This window comes from Strigops habroptila, chromosome Z, assembly GCF_004027225.2.
Source record: "Strigops habroptila isolate Jane chromosome Z, bStrHab1.2.pri, whole genome shotgun sequence".
Taxonomy (NCBI): domain Eukaryota; kingdom Metazoa; phylum Chordata; class Aves; order Psittaciformes; family Psittacidae; genus Strigops; species Strigops habroptila.
Window position 1 is genome coordinate 58,910,118 of NC_044302.2, and position 17,076 is coordinate 58,927,193.

The 17,076-nt window shown below is 38.3% G+C and overlaps 1 protein-coding gene across 11 annotated transcripts in view; it reads right to left on the reverse strand.

Moving 5' to 3' along the window:
- The window catches only part of AOPEP (aminopeptidase O (putative)), a 192,976-nt gene that overhangs the window by 87,353 nt on the left and 88,547 nt on the right, over positions 1-17,076 (reverse strand). For all 11 annotated transcript variants that reach the window (XM_030511716.1, XM_030511717.1, XM_030511722.1 and 8 more), the window contains 2 exons: positions 12,633-12,676; positions 6,257-6,317 (listed from right to left, as the gene is read on the reverse strand). In XM_030511716.1, the coding sequence (XP_030367576.1) occupies positions 6,257-6,317; positions 12,633-12,676 (105 nt within the window). The remainder of the gene's footprint in view (positions 1-6,256; positions 6,318-12,632; positions 12,677-17,076) is intronic.

A 17,076-nucleotide genomic window follows, 5' to 3' on the forward strand; every position in this document is an offset into this window, starting at 1 on the left:
AAGTCTGTGCAGAACTGAGAAAGATTTCCTTAAGAAGCATATGGTCCATTAGTCTTAAACTCTAATCACATAGACTAAAAAACACAATAGAAATTGTACTTTAGAGAACAAATCATTATCAGCAGTGGTCTTAAGTGATTTCATAGGTGTTTTCCAGCTCTAAATGCTATTTTGTTCTTCTGATTCTATTTCTTGCCAACTTAACTCATTGACTAAAGTTAGTGGTGTTAAGTCATTACTACTTGCACAAGATGAAAAGTTGCTATAATCCCTGTGGTGAGTCACTTCTGAGACAGAAGTACATGCTGAAGGTTGTTTGATTTTATAAAAAGTATTTTCAGCAAAGCAATATGCTTCACCTTATTTAACACCACCATGACGTGTTCCCAGAAAAAAAATCCTCATGAATGCTTGTATTTCAGAAATGCTTGGTTTAATTTCTTATGTTCCTTATTGTTTTGCCTGTGAGAAAACCTTACTGCAAAGCAAGCCTAAAGGCAACCACTGTCTTGTGGCATTCTTCCATGTAAGAAAGAATTGCCCAGTCATCACCACACACCCTTTTTTACAACATTAACCTTTAATGCTTTAGAAAATTATTTTTTTATGGCAACAGGCCAAATTCTGGTTTAATTTATAAGTCTGACTCCCTCACATTAAGTTATTCTTGATTACTGCTGGTATATACATACATGAGCCTGGAAAGTAGCCCAAAATTTAGGAAAGACCAAATGACTTTTCAAAGAATGAAATGGTATTAGAAATTGACGAATACTAAAGTTTCAATAGTTACAAGTATAAAGGAGTACATATATATGTGGTTCCCTGGACAGAGTTGGAGATAGGATTTGGAATGGCACATGTAACAAAGCACAGGTAAAGGAGTACAAGATCTTCAGTTAGATAGATACCATGACATATGACTGTAAAAAGTATAAAATTCCTCTATTGGAATTCCTCTGTTGGAAGGAAGATGGTAAGTAACATTGCTTCAGCAATCTGGATAGTGGAAGGTATTTACTCTCAGCCATCTTTTGCACAAGTAGCTTTACAGTGTCCTTAAGCTAGACACTGTTGTGAAGACAGTGAACTGAAAGGTGGGCTAAGAACTCTGTTTTTAAGTGAACATGTTATTTTCAAATATACCAGTTGCGTAAAGGTGATAAATTTAGATATAGCCACAGAAGAAAATTCTTAAAAACACTTTGGTAGCTAATGCTGTAAATTAACCATGAGTGGTGAAATTTTTTTATAGTCAGTGGATGACATGAATTTCCTGAGCAAAACCCACCAAAACATAGAAATAAATGGTGCCACAGAAACAACCACAGGCACTATAGAATATAAAGATTCTCATATGGGAGAGATATAAAGGAACCATGTTCTGATTTGATTTTCAGAACGGACAGCATGATGCGTATTCTCCAATCCCATTACAGAGGATTGTCTCTCCAGTAAGGAAGTTTCCTCCCCAAATGCAGTGGAGTCTTAGACAGTATTTGTAAATTTACAATGTTTAAATTCTCTATCAAGTTATTTCTCACTAAACCACTGACAACTACTTTTTGTCCCTAAGGTGCTGCAGGATTGAGTGACTAACTATCATGCTAGAGGACTCTATCATACAGCCAGTAAAATAAGGGTGAGAAGCAGAAAGTTGCTGAATCCTGTGTATGGCACAGGATGCTGCTTCTGTGCCATTGAGACATCGTTGGAGCAGACATTCACCAGCTGCTTTTCTGTTGCTCCAGTACTCAAGAAGGGTAGTCAACTTCAAGGGATAGTCTGTACCTCATACTGCTCACACTGCCTGACAGGAGCGTGGACAGTATGAGGAGGAGAATGAAGCTGACAGAAACCTTCCTCTACACACACCCTAGTCTGCTCACCTGGCAACCTACATGAGAAAGTCAGTTCTGTGGCATTCCTGGGCTGATATTTATGATGCAGGTAGTTAACCTGCGTGTATGAAGGTGGTCTATGTGGCTTTACATAAGATTCAGCATATTAGCCAAGTTAATAGTTTGGTGAAATAAAGATAACCTAAATACTTTTAAAGGGGGGTTCAGTATAAGCTCCTGTAGAGCACGTGAGTAGATTTATACTTCTATAGTCAGTAAATACAGTCATATTTAGATTATAGATACTAATGTATTGAAAGTTTGGATTTCAGGAATAAAGGCTCCCCAAATGATATAATAACACACAAAGGAAACAAGGTTTCCTGTTTGCTGAATGACAACAACTCCAGTTCTTTCAACAAAGTGGAAACAACCTCCCATAAGAGCCTGAGAAGTGCTGAAGGCAAGAAGGGTAAACCATCAGAAAGAGAGTCAGAGGGAAGAGGTCAGCATGCTGATGCTCAGAAGCAGCAGAATACTATGTTGGCAGATATTGTAAGTAAAATGCCAGAAAACTCTTCAATTTCAGGCAGACATTTCAGCATGTTACAACTACAGCTGTGAAATGTCAGTTTATCCCATGTACTTGAAGCAGCTGTTCTACAACATATTGAATTTTTTATCAGGAACAAAACCTTAATCAAAGCACAGCATTAAATTCAAGGTCCTTTTTCAACAAATGACTGAATATCAAAATGCATGACTGTCCTGGTTTCAGCTGTAACAATTATTTTTCTCCTTCCTAGTAGCTGGTTCAGTGCTGCGTTTTTGGCTTTAGTCTGACAACAGTGCTGATAACACATGGATGTTTTAGTTGTTGCTCAGTAGCGCTTACCCTGATCAAGGTCTTTTCAGTCTCTCATGTTCTGCCAGTGAGGAGGGGCACAAGAAGCCGGGAGGAAGCAGAGACAGGACATCTGACCTAAACTGGCCAAAGGGGTATTCCATACCACAGCACCTCATGCCCAGTATATAAACTGGGGGGAGTCACTCGGAAGGGACTGATCACTGCTCGGGTCAGGCTGGATATCGGTCAGCAGGTAGTAAGCAATTGTATTTATTGTGCATCACTGCTAGTTTATTTTTTTCTTTTCCCGTTTTAGTTTTATATTCTCTCCCCTTGTTATTTCCCTTATGATTATTATTAGTAGTAGTAGTAGTTTTATATTATACTTTAGTCATTGGACTGTCCTTATCTCAAAGGAAGAAAATAATCCAAATCCTTCTGAAGGCCAGTTTTGCCATAAACTAGAGTAAGGTCAAGGGACCTGGAGAGGAGATTCAGTTTTTGGGAATAAATGGCAAGAGGGACATCGCCAGATCTCCACAGATGCGATCAACAACATATGAATTGGTAGAGACATTGCTGTTAAGAAACAAACACGAGCTTTTTCTTTTTTAGGTGCAAACACAAGCTTTCTTAGGTGTTGTGAGGGTTTGGAGAATGAACATCCCAAATTATAGTCTGATTGTAAGCCCTCTCTATTATTAGAAAGAGACCTGGAAGAAGAATGATTTCAAATGGGGCCCTGAGCAACAACAAGCCTTTGAACAAATTAAATGAGAGATAGTTCATGCAGTAGCCCTTGGACCAGCCAGGACCAGTCAAGATGTGAAAAACGTGCTCTATACCGCAGCCGGGGAGAATGGTCCTACCTGGAGCCTCTGGCAGAAAGCTCCAGGGGGGACTCCAGGTTGACCCCTCGGCTTTTGGAGTCGGGGATATAAAGGATCCGAGGCCAGCTATACTCCCACTGCAAAAGAGATACTGGCAGCCTATGAAGGGGTTTGAGCTGCCTCAGAAGTGACTGGAACTGAAGCACAGCTCCTCCTGGCACCCCAGTTGCCTGTGCTGGGCTGGATATTCAAAGTCAGGGTCTCCTCTACATATCATGCAACTGATGCTACATGGAGTAAGTGGGCCGCACTAATTACACAACAAGCTCGAATAGGAAATCCCAGTCATCCAGGAATTCTAGAAGTCATCATGGACTGGCCAGAGGGCAAAGATTTTGGGATGTCACCAGAAGAGGAGGTGACGCATGCTGAAGAGGCCCCACCATAGAATGAACTGTCAGAGAGTGAAAAGCAATATGCCTTGTTTACTGATGGGTCCTGCCATATTGTGGGAAAGCATCGGAGATGGAAGGCAGCTGTGTGGGGTCCCCTGCCACAAGTTGCAGAAACTGCTGAAGGAGAGGGTTAATCGAGTCAGTTTGCAAAGGTGAAAGCCATCCAGCTGGCCTTGGACATTGCTGAACGAGAAAAATGGCCAGTACTTTATCTCTCTACTGACTCATGGATGGTGGCAAATGCCCTGTGGGGGTGGTTGCAGCAATGGAAGCAGAGCAACTGGCAACGCAGAAGTAAACCCATCTGGGCTGCTGCATTGTGGCAAGATATCGCTGCTCGGGTGCAGAACCTGGTGGTGAAGGTACGCCACGTAGATGCTCATGTACCCAAGAGTCGGGCCACTGAGGAACACCAGAACAACCAGCAACTGGGTAAAGCTGCTAAGATTGAAGTGGCTCAGATGGACTTGGATTGGCAACATAAGGGTGAATTATTTTTAGCCTGGTGGGCCCATGACACCTCAGGCCATCAAGGCAGAGATGCAACATATAGGTGGGCTTGTGATTGAGGGGTGGACTTAACAATGGACACTATTGCCCAGGTTATTCACGAATGTGAAACATGTGCTGCAATTAAGCAAGCCAAACAATTAAAGCCTCTCTGGTATGGAGGACGATGGCTGAAGTGCAAGTATGGGGAGGTGTCCTGGGTTCAGCCTGGCAGATTGACTATATTACACTCCCACTGACCCGCCAAGGCAAGCGCTATGTGCTTACCATGGTGGAAGCAACCACTGGATGGCTGGAAACATACACTGTGCCCCACGCCACTGCCCGGAAACTATCCTGGGCCTTGAGAAACAAGTCTTGTGGCGACACGGCACCCCAGAGAGAACTGAGCCAGACAATGGGACTCATTTCCAGAACAACCTTATAGACACTTCTACCAAAGAAGATGGCATTGAGTGCATATATGACATGCCCTACCATGCACCAGCCTCTGGGAAAATCGAACGGTACAATGGGCTGTTAAAAACTACACTGAGAGCAATGGGTGGTGGGACTTTCAAACACTGGGATACACATTTACCAAAAGCCACCTGGTTGGTCAACAGTAGGGGATCTGACAACAGGGCTGGCCCAGCCCAATCAGAACTTTTACGTACTGTACAGGGGAATAAAGTTCATGTGGTGACATAAAGAATTTGCTGGGGAAGACAGTCTGGGAGCACCACGCGCCACTCAGCCACTCGCTCACTTCCCTTTTCCCCCCTACTCTAGGCAGGATGGAGAACAGAATCGAAAGAATGTAAACCCCACAGGTTGAGATAAGAACAGTCCAGAAACTAAGGTATAATACAAAACTAGTACTACTACCACTAATAATAATAATGATAAGAGAAATAACAAGGGGAGAGAATATAAAATTAAAAGGGGAAAAGAAAAAAAAACAGAAGTGATGCACAATAAATACAACTGCTCACCACCTGCCTACCTATACCCAGTCTGACCCGAGCAGTGATCTGGCCTTCCGAGTGACTCCCCCCCGTTTATATATCGGGCATGATGTGCTGTGTTATGGAATACCCCTTTGGCTAGTTTGGGTCAGGTGTCCTGTCTCTGCTTCCTCCCAGCTTTTTGTGCCCCCCCTCACTGGCAGAACATGAGAGACTGAAAAGTCCTTGATCAGGGTAAGCGCTACTGAGCAGCAACTAAAAACATCCATGTGTTATCAGCACTGTTGTCAGACTAAAGCCAAAAACACAGCACTGAACCAGCTACTAGGAAGGAGAAAAGTAACTGTTACAGCTGAACCCAGGATAGTAGGACAGCAATGAAGCACGTTACCCATGCATCAGATTTCATGTGCAAGTCATGATATTCACAGAATATTGAAGTACGAATAATTGAACATTTAGTTACTGCTGTCAGTACAGCTTTTAAGTAATTCATATACTGTCAACTGTCAACAATGCTCCTTACATTTAATAGTAAATAGTAAACACCACTATACTGTAAAGCGTACTTCTATGTGGCTACAGTATTAAGCAATAGGATAAGTTTTGTAAGATTTGCCCTTTGTCAGGCTTGTTGAGGCAATGGTAGAAGCAAAAACCTGCAACCAATAAAAGCTAAACCCCTATAAAGACGTGGAAAGCAGTCATTATCAAAACTGTTTTAAGCCATGCCTGTTTTAAGTTCAGGTAATGATTTAAATAACATATAGTGTAATGAGAAATGCAAGAATCCAGAAAGAACTGGGAGCTGGTATTTTGTATTTACCTTTGGTATTCCGGAAGTGTCAAGCCAATTCTGGAAGATGCTTTCTACAGTTAATCCAGATCTTAAAAGAAAAAAAAAAAAAAAAAAAAAGATTGAAGACATATACACAAAAATACCAATTTTCCTGTATGAAAATTAACTTTTTAGAAGCTAAGCAAACCCCTCAATTCCATGTGTTGATTGTACTGCATTGGTACTGCATTTCAGGGGTTTTTTAATGAATAATACCATCAGAGGTGACATGAGCAAATTAAAGACAGATCAGGTATTGTGTGCTTAAAACTGAAATGATACATTCAGTGCTTATGAGGGTTGACAGAGAAAGTGTAAGATGGTAAACTACATTTACGAAACATGCAAAGTCTGAACAGGTGCTCTATTTTTTGAGTGGACTTCTGTTTCTTTTACAAAAAAAAAAAAAAAAGAAAAAAATCACAGACAAGTATATTTGGCCAGTGACATTCAGACCCATCATTTTACTACAGAAGGAGGCTAAATGCAAAGATAAGCTACTAAAGAAATGAAATTAAATACAAACTTCCTTAACCTTTTGGGTTTTAAAAGGCACTGATATGTATTAGTTACCAAGTATCTATTTTAGTTTCGTATTGTCTGCGCCTTCTTTGTATCTTGGTAACATTCACAGAGAAGTTGCAGAATAGACTGGAGCTCCAGCAAAAGGCAATAGTTTGTCTTGATCAAGCTGTGCAGGATTGAAATAACCACATACAGAACTTTGCAAATATTTGCAAATTCAAGAATTGTATTTCCCCTTTTACTTCTGTAAGCAGCTCCTGTTGCATTTAGTTCAGCTCTATTTCCCAACTTTCAGGGAAGCCAATTTAAAAAAATATACATAAAAAAATCACACTCTGCAGTATGCCAGTACTGAAAAACGGACCTTGTGTAAGCCCTCAATGAATGTAAATATTCTGAGAAGCAGAAAAGATATGCATGGTCATGCCTTGCAAGAATCATTCTAGTACCTGCAGCTACCTTCACGTGTGTAATGTAGACCCATAACCAGCAAAGCATTCAGGAAAAGAACAGCCATTTCAGGGGTCTGAAACAGGAAGGCAAGCAACCCAATACAATTTTTATTTTAATTACAAATGACAAAGAAGTACTTTCTCACCGCCTCCAACCCCTGACAAAGCTGTGCTCAAAATTCTCACCGTAAAGGAGTTTATTTATGGACTGTGTCAGTGACTAAGAAGGATTTGTAACAAATACATCAGTCATTTTTACTGAACAATTTTTAAACACCTTTAAATATTACATTTCACTATGCCAATGGGAGAGAGATCAATCACTCTTATGTGTGACATGCAGGTTTGAAAACTAAGGCTTACAGAGCTTATGGAGTCTCAAAAGCAGTCATGGAATATGTTAGTAGATGACCCTGGTCATAAAGTAAAAATATCTGTGTGTTTACTAATCATAGTTACTACATTTTTTAAACTTGGCTAGTTTTTGCCAAGTTTTTGTGATTGCCAAAGATTTAAATTACGGATATTAACAACAGCACTTTTCCAGACCTGGCTTATATCCTGACTTAGATATTCTTATCCCTTGACTCCAAGATGAGAAATTTATCCTCTGTCTCCAGGCAGAACCATGTGTTAGCATTCCTTGGAAGTAGAATTAACAGTTACAGCCTCCACTCTATACCACTGTGGTGGGAGATCTGCCATCCCTACTTAAAATGAACAGTATTCTGAAGGAGGTCCATTAAAATGAGCAGGTCTACCTAATAGACTAAAATTCTGCCTATGTGAGTTAGGGGTGGAAGAATCTGATGAAAGTGGAGAGTCAGCTGCCTTCTCACTGAGTTCAATAGTATATGCAAAATATAAGCAAACTGGTTTTAATAAACTTGTGCAACATACACAGGAATTTTGTAACAAAGGCAAAAATCAGACACCAGGTGCCTTAAAAATGAGAAACTCTTGCCTTACAAATGCTGCCTTATGTCATTCAGCTACTAAAATACGCTTGCATACATGGCAAAAGCATCATACCAAAAAACAGAAGCTGCAGATTAAGGAAAAAGAACATTCAGATTACGATAATGATAAAGCCATTTACACATGCTTTCACTTTCTATTAATAGTTTTCTTTACTTTTTGATTGGTCATATTTTATGATGCAAGCCAAGGATCAAGCCCCAAAAATAGATGACAAACAGATTGCTGTTTCAAAGTGAGTGCCCTCGAGAAAGGACACAGGGCCTTATACTTGTAGAGGCTGCAGTTCAGTGAAGCATTAATACTCAGAAAGGGCACTTACCACCTGCTTATGTTGCAGTTAAGCATCTGTAAGGGCTTAAATCTGGTGTGTATGTGAATTCCTGAATAGGAATTGGCCTTCTGGTTAAAGTACTCTATTGGACTGCGAGATCTGGGTTCAATTGATTCCGACTGTAATAGAGCTTTTACAAGGCTGGGCAGGTTCTTCAATTGTTTTGTACTACAGTTCCCTACTGTAAAATGAGAATATAATGACATCCATTATGTCATTCCTTGTCTATTTGTTTAGATTATAAGACAATCAGCCAAGGAATGATCTCCTAAAATTCATACATACTGTTCATAGCCAGATTCAATGCTTCAGAGCAAGTTCTGTAAAATACTAATATTAATGATAATTTGAAAATTAGAATTATAAAACATGTCTGTACATCAAGTTTTCATTGCACAAGACCCCAAGGCACTCTAAAAACTTTAACATAAACCCACTTAATTCCTCAATTGAGGAGAAGAAACCACTTTTAGAATAAGATGTTGTAGCAGATCAACAGTGCACACGAAGATGTGCAACTTTTCTTTTTTTTTAAAAAAGGAAGATAAAAAGTCTGCCATATCCAACTGAAAATACTCCAACAAACATATTTGCTTCATCTGCATGTATACATTCATACACATCAATCATTTTCAAAATAAAGTAAGCCATTCCAGCTAAATATGGAGGCATAGCTAGAACAAATCAAAGACTACTGAATGATTAGTGATTCTGTTAGCTAGCCAGACAAGAATTCCTGCAGGCAAGGTTTCCTTCGGTTTTTATCCAGCACACATATATTGGCTTACCAGGAAAAAAAAAAAAAAAAAAAAAAAAAAAAAGGAAAGGAATTAAAACCACTGGGAAAAATCTTTCCCAGTAATTTGCTTTCGGAGTTAGGTGTCTACCAGCTGTTTGTCTCAATCAAAATCACTGTATTTATGACAACGTGAGCAACAAAGAAAGCGAATCTGAAAGAAAGAAACATATACCTGTATAGCTGAGTTGTTTGAAATAGCAGCGTTATTTTAATATCAATTAAATTATTGATATTAATTAGTACTTAACTGACAACTTATTAAGACATCCAAGGAATGTTGTTAGTAAGCCTTAGTTATTAACAGTACAAATAGCAGAGCTGTAACACAAGCCTTCCTTTGTCTATTGTGAAATATTAAAACCATAGCTTTATTAGTACACTTATTTTATGGAATGAAATTAAATAAAAAATACCACCAGAAAACCCCAGAGAACACAACTGACTTGCTCAAAAAAATCTGCAGTCATAAAGAGCACAAGCAACTGTGACTGATTTATCTGAGGCTAGTAAAACTCACCCTCTGTTACAGGGCCTTAAAAACATTGAGTCTTTGCACAGCTCACATGTTGGGCAGATGTGGAGAGGATCAATTTACAGCAAAGACTATGGGTGTAAGGTTTAGAGAGAACAGAGCCACTGGGAGTTTTAGATCTAGTGCACTCTGATATACAGACACACAGACACATAAGAGGGTGTTTTGTTGTTGATTAGTTTAGTTTGGGTTTTTTGGGGGTTTTTTGGGTTGGTTTTTTTTTTTGTGTCTTTGTTTTTTATTTAGTGACATTTCAAATTATATATGAGGAAATAAGATGCTTCAGTTACAGGTGGGATGTATTGTAGGTTTTTTACAGAAAGGCTGTGATAATGAGACTATAGCCAGTGCAAGTTATATTCTAAAAAGCTTTGAAAACGGAGAAGGATAATGATAGCTATTTGTTTATCTTTCTTGCCATTAGCCCTTCAGATAAAGAAATAATCTTCTATAAGGGCAAGTAAGGAAATTCTAAAGAACCAGACGTATTGCTAAGGCTGTCTGATATCAGTATTCACCTGCAGTCCAGAAACAGGAGGATCCTGCCTTGCAGAATGGATCCCAACAGCTAAGATGCCATTAAAATTGAGTCAGAGCAGGAAGTGAAGTAGCCCTGTAAACTAGGTATATAATCCTCCTCCTCTGAGTACAGAAGGTAGCAAAAATCAATAACTGCCACTTAAGAGGTTATGTCTCTATCTTGGAACTGCTCATTGCTGGGAATGTACTAAAAAATCTCATGTAACTAAAAAATAAAGGAATTAAGTACTGAAAGAGTGAGAATCTTTTAAATATAGTCTGCTATGTCCAACAGCAGAAAGCTAATGTTGCATTACTACAACATAATAATCACAGAAATTTCCGCATTGTTATATGACTGCTTTCTGCCAATGTCAATCCTATTCTCATTACAAAAGTCTCCCATAAACCAAATTCTACTTCTAGCTAGACTAGTTTGCCTCTGTTGCCACACTTGAAGGAAGGATTTGGCTTAATTCCCTACTAATTTGTATTTTCTTCTTCTTTTTTTTTTTTTTGTAATTATTAAATCCAGCCTCTATTACAAACTTCAGTATATTAGAGTGTTTTGTATTTTTCAAGTAAGAATCATTTAGTTTTAACATTAAAATTTTACTTGGTAGAAGTGAACAAGTCTAGAAAGTTTTGTTTGCTACAAAGAATTTTGTTGCTCTAATCTTGAAATGCATTTAATTCCTACAACTGAAACTTTGTGCAACTCATCAGCAGATGATCTCTAAAGATACTTCATTTTTATTGTTCCTCCCTTTGCTTTTACCTCAGGCTAGTATTTGTGTACTAGCAACAGAATACATTCAAGAATGAAAAAAAAATCTTTGTAGCAGATAAGAAATAAAGGACTTCTATATATCCAGATGTTCTATCATTTTGGCATTGCTGTTGATATCTGCACCCAAGATAACTTTGGCAGTAGGTAAGTTCAGATATGCTGTATGCCTGATTGTAAAACGAATTACCATAGATCTGCAATTTTGTTAATACATTCTGGAATGTGATGCAATGCAAATGGAAACATACTTCTTTTGCATTAATCTCACTGAAAGTTTAAATATTTTGGCATGCTTCTAGGTGGAAAATCGGATGCTTATTCAAACAACATTTGCACTGGGTTTGGACCAGAGAAATAAAAATGAAAAAAAGAAGGAAAGTAGAGATTTCATTAACAAATCAATGTATAATCATGCCATTAAATAATTAACTTTCATATATATTCCATTTAATACTCCTTATTATATTTGGGCTGGAACCGCATATTCAATGATATAAACAAAGTATCGTCCTATGGTACATCACTGGAAAATTTAACACCACCCAAACTAAACTCATGATGCCACAAAACACATTATCTCACTGATAACTAGCTTCTCTGTCCCTCACCCCCAAAGAACAGAATTGTTTCACTGAAATATCAATACATTTGACTTCTATGTATTATCTTCTCTCCTTTTTTTTTTTCCTCCAAACTACTCACCCAGAGTTATGAAGACTTTTGGAATCTTGCTCCCCAAACCTGCATTTTCCAAGTGAATACATTGTTTTTAAAAGCTATAATATGCAAAGCTCCACCTCAAAAGAACCTATATTGGTATCACAGCCTGTAGTTACATAGAGCGAGCCAATGGAGAAACAGGGATGATTTCAAAGCTCTGCTAAAGACTAGCTGTATCATCTTCAGCCAGTAACCGTCACACGTAGGAGGATTCTGAAGGACATGTCAGGCAATTAACGCTGGATTTCCATTAACATTTTCCATCCTTCCCTGTTTGGCACACTGCATGACAGGAAGGGGATGGTACCATACTACTACTTGAGAAAGATCTGTCTCCTCTGGTTTCCTGGATCCACAGCAAAACTCTGGCCTCCTTGCTCTAGGGTGCCGTGTGCCAAAAGCAGGTGGCAAGAGGATCAGAAATTAGTTTGAGCAGACACTTCAGATCACACAGTGAACACAGGACTTCACTGCTGCCCTAACATGCAAGTTAAAGGCACTGCTTGGGCGATCACGGGATAGTACAATGCACCAAGTCTTGTATTTTTTGTGTATGTATCTGTGAGAATTTTCAGAGAGAGTTATATATACAAACTTGAAAAAAAACAAGCAGAACAAAACTAAATGAAATCCTACTACTTCTGGCCAGCACAACTGATATTTAAATTTAGTTCCTACTTTCTCATTTGCCTTTTCTAGCCTGGTTCTCACTTACTCTTTTTGTTCAGGTATGTCTTCCAACAGCATGCAAAGAAAATCCTGGAAAATGAACAAAGCACCACAGTTAGCATATTTAGGAAGATGTAACTGTGTCTGCATTGCTAGTGAGCTATGGATTTTTAAAGACTGCAGATAACAAAATTATAAGAAATTTATGTATCCACTATGGTGCTATACTGCTCAGTTATTTATACAACATATGTTATGTTTGTCCGTTTTCCAACCCACTCAAGCAAAAAGTGTCAATATTGAAAGAAAATGGGCTTGAAAAGCCTGCTGACTATTTAAACACAATCCCACATTTCTATTTTTATTTAATCTATAATACACACAAACTATATTTAAAACTGTTAAAGACTGCAGATTCACATACTCACAGGCTAAGAAACACCAACCAGAATTAAGGGTGTTTACATTCCCTTCACTGTGCTTATGTTATCATGCTGTCTTCAATTATACAACCACATAGGGCCTTTCTTTTCCTTAACGCACATACCTGGTGGAAAGGTCACACTTACTCCTCATTCTGTGACAAAATTCACAATGTTGCTGCCAACCACAGCAACTAAGGAGCAAATTCGTCAAAGAAAAGGTAGGTAGAATTGGTAGCTAGAATTTCTTTCATGGATATATAAAGAAGGTGCAATGCCAGTGCAAGAGCCTTAGTATCATCCTCACTTATAACTCTGTGATAAAGCCTCTTTAGAAAGTTACACCTGACACCACTTGAAGGTTCTCTTGCACCTCACACTACATGACCTATTTTTAATGAGAATCACTTCGACACAATACACTCCTCTGAACAAATTCATAAGAAGAGGATTTATTAATATGAATTATTCATTTACATGCTATTTCATAAAACAATACATCCACTTTATTAATACTAATCTTTATGAAGACAAGTTTCATAGGCTAATGATGAAATATATGAGCGCAGGCTGATTTCTGATTGCAAGTACTTGTTCTCTAAGATTTTAAAGAATGTTTCCTAAAAGGCAGAAAACCTTTATTTAGGTACTCTGTCACAGCATTCAACAGAAGATGCTGTTACTCTGATTATGGTATTGTTCAGGAATCAAAGAGTGATTGCACAATTGACACTACTGGTAACATTATTAAGCCTTCCTCCTTTAAATTACAAGTTAAATTCAGGCTATGTTGCAGTAGCTGCAAAATTTGCTTACAACAAAAGGTTAAATTACACAGTGCTGGGCTCAGTGTTGCTGTGCCACGAATGCCATCATAACTGTGCCAGAAGTCATTCTGACTAACTACAGTGTACTGATGACATGATGATGAAGTGTGAAATCCCCTTATTTCATACTACTTGCAGTTCTGTACCATTATTCTGTACATAAACAGAGAACTACTCTGCTTCCACTTGTGGAAGCTTTGCTGGAGGTCCAGAGTAAGCTTACATGGAAATAAAGAATATGGAAAGATCATAGAATCATAGAATAGTTAGGGTTGGAAAGGACCTTAATATCACCTAGTTCCAACCCCCCTGCCATGGGCAGGGACACCTTGTACTAAACAAAGTTGTTTCAAAGCTGTGTGAAAAGTAATACTGAAGATCCTTGACACTATTTGCACCGTCTTTGTATACATTAATGCAGCTAGATTCCCTGATTGGATTGCATCAACTTTTCATAATCAATCCTAGAGTACTCTTGAACATACATCTGGTATTAGAAGGTTTTTTTATATTCTGTATATTGTACTATGAAATTAAACATCTCCTTTGTGATTAAAGCCATCTTATTTTCCCAAATATTTATTAAGAATAAGGCAGTAAACACCATGCTACATACTTTCTTAAAATTAGGATTAATCTATCTTATTTTAACTGCTTCTATTTTGATGCTCCAAAATAGAGTACTAAAACAGATTACCACTTACCTCATATTTGCATGGCCTATTATCAAGTCTGCGTGACACATCCCATTATACGTTTGACTTTTCAGTTGCTTATAATTTTGCCAAACTTTAACCATCTGGAGTAAAATTCTATCCTCAGGCTATTTTTTCTTCCTCCCGCAATGATACAGTTCAGAAGTGTCCAAGAGAAGAGTTTGGGAATAATGTGGGGCTTTTTAAGCTTTGATACCATTTCTTTAAGGGGTTCTAGTGACCTTAACACTTCAAAACAAAGACTTGTGGATGACCAGGGTAATCATAAATAAATGTTGAGTCAGATCATAAAACAAATTATAGTTCGGTTTTGCCTTTGTTGCAAGTAATTCAATGAAGCCAGAAAGAAAATATGAATTAGAAATCACATGTCACCAGTGTGCTGCATGTTTATCAAACTGGCTTATATTCATATGATTAAATAATCTCACTTCCCTACATACTCCTGTTCTTCCCTGGCTGGACAGCTAGAGGCTAGAAAACTTTTCCCCATACAAAGAAACTGTTACTCTGCAGTTTAGTCAATTTTATTTACCTTTGGCCAAACTGAAAAAGCCTTTGAAAAATGAGTTCATACATATTTGCTAAGGACTTGCTAGACCCTCACAATTAAATACGCTAAAGGCTCTTGTCTGCTCTCACTGTAATCCAGACTGAAACCAACAATTTTAGTCACAACTGCCGCTTCCGACTGCCACTGAGCAGATCAAATCTGAATACAGACTGTGAATTTAGATCAAGTAGAAGTTTTCTTTGCACTGTTAATACATGTAGCTTATCTGAGTCAAAGGCAAACAGTGAGGACCTAATGGCTGAGAAATACATTGAAAGAAGTAATTTTCAGCACCCTAGGAATGAAGGCTACTTGAAGTTGTAAATAGACATATCCGGGTTTAGAAGGCCTTTTATTTTGTGACTAAAGATGCTATATTGTTACTCCCATTCTTGTTTTGAGCAATGGTCAGCATGTTTCTACTCAGACAATTTTGGCGCACCAGACGGGTCCCTCACTGATCACTCATGTTGATATTAAATAAAGAACACTGAGTATTGGAAGACAAATTATATCCTCATTATGAAATACTGAAATCTAGATATTTCAAGTACTCTACAAGCAACAGACACTTTCAGCTAAATTCTCTAACTGAAATATAAATGGGGTGCATAAAACAATGGAGATTTTGTGACTAAAAGTGACATATCTAAAAGGACATTCAGTTGGCAACAAATAAACTCCAAATGCACTTACAACCAACTCCTTATGGAAGTTACCCATTCAAAGTTAAACTAACTCTATCAATTATGCAGTTTGTAAATGACGTAACTAAATGGTAAATGTTACCTTGTCCCTTTCAAGCAGAAAAATAAATAATGAATACCCTTCCTAGTATCCTGTTTATTTGGAATTCTCTCCCAGTTCATCTTCCTGGCTTTTAATTAACAAAATCAGCAACATGTTGAAATGCTTCTCTTAGGGTTTTGGTAACAAGCCCAGACAAAAACTTCCTACCAAGAGTAAGCAAGACTCCCCTACTATATATTCTATTAACAGGCAGCAATCATTAGCTTAACGGTTTAAGCCCTGGGTGATGGAGCCACTGACTAGCCTCAGCCAAAAGCAGAATTCGTTGCCCATTTACCCTGTGCCAATGAACTATGTTCTGATTACTAACAATTCACTAAAGAAAAACGATCAAGTATTGTGGCAGCAAGAGAACAGCACATACGAGGGTTTGGCAAGGATTACTTGTAAATCTTCCTTGTGGGTATTTAACGTGATATCAGCCCCCTGCATGGCCCTTCCCCAGCATTTCTCTGACTGGAGTTATCATCCCTGTGTAATACAGCAGCAGAGGGTATCCTTGCCTGAGCTGCCCAAATTCAGTCTAGCACTTTCATACAGAGAAATATTAGTCAATTGTCCATACTAACAGGACTGAATTCGTCCTTTTAGGTGTGGTGTGAATAACTAAGGGAAGCAAGTCTTAAATCACCCCAGCTATGTTAGTGAAAGGGTTTCTGTCAGAGCCCCAGCTCTTTCACAAAAAACATCTTTGTACATGTCAAAACACCTCATAGCAGGTAAGTCCATTCAGGGACCAGATAAGTTGGAAAAAGTATGTTGACTGTCACTTAATTCAGTGAACAAAGACTTGGCATTCCTCCTTACCTTATTGATGGGTAGGTTCAAACTAGACTCCAGGCAAGAAAGTGAAGGCACGCAGCTTGAACATGCTTCCTCCTAACACCAGAGCCTATGTTGTCTCAAACTCACTTGAAATGTTTTGATTTCTTCAGAAGTTACACAATTTCTCACTGTCCACTAAAAATACTAAATATATCACGACCTAAAAATTTGAATTAAACACAGATTCCTCCTATTTTACATGTATAAACATGTAAGACCACATGTATATACCTAAGAAAAAGATAAGGAACTAGATCTGTTATGTATCAATGGTTCTACATAGAGCCCTCAATTGTTCTTTGGACTTCTGTTTAAGACTATCCAGCAGAAAATCAGG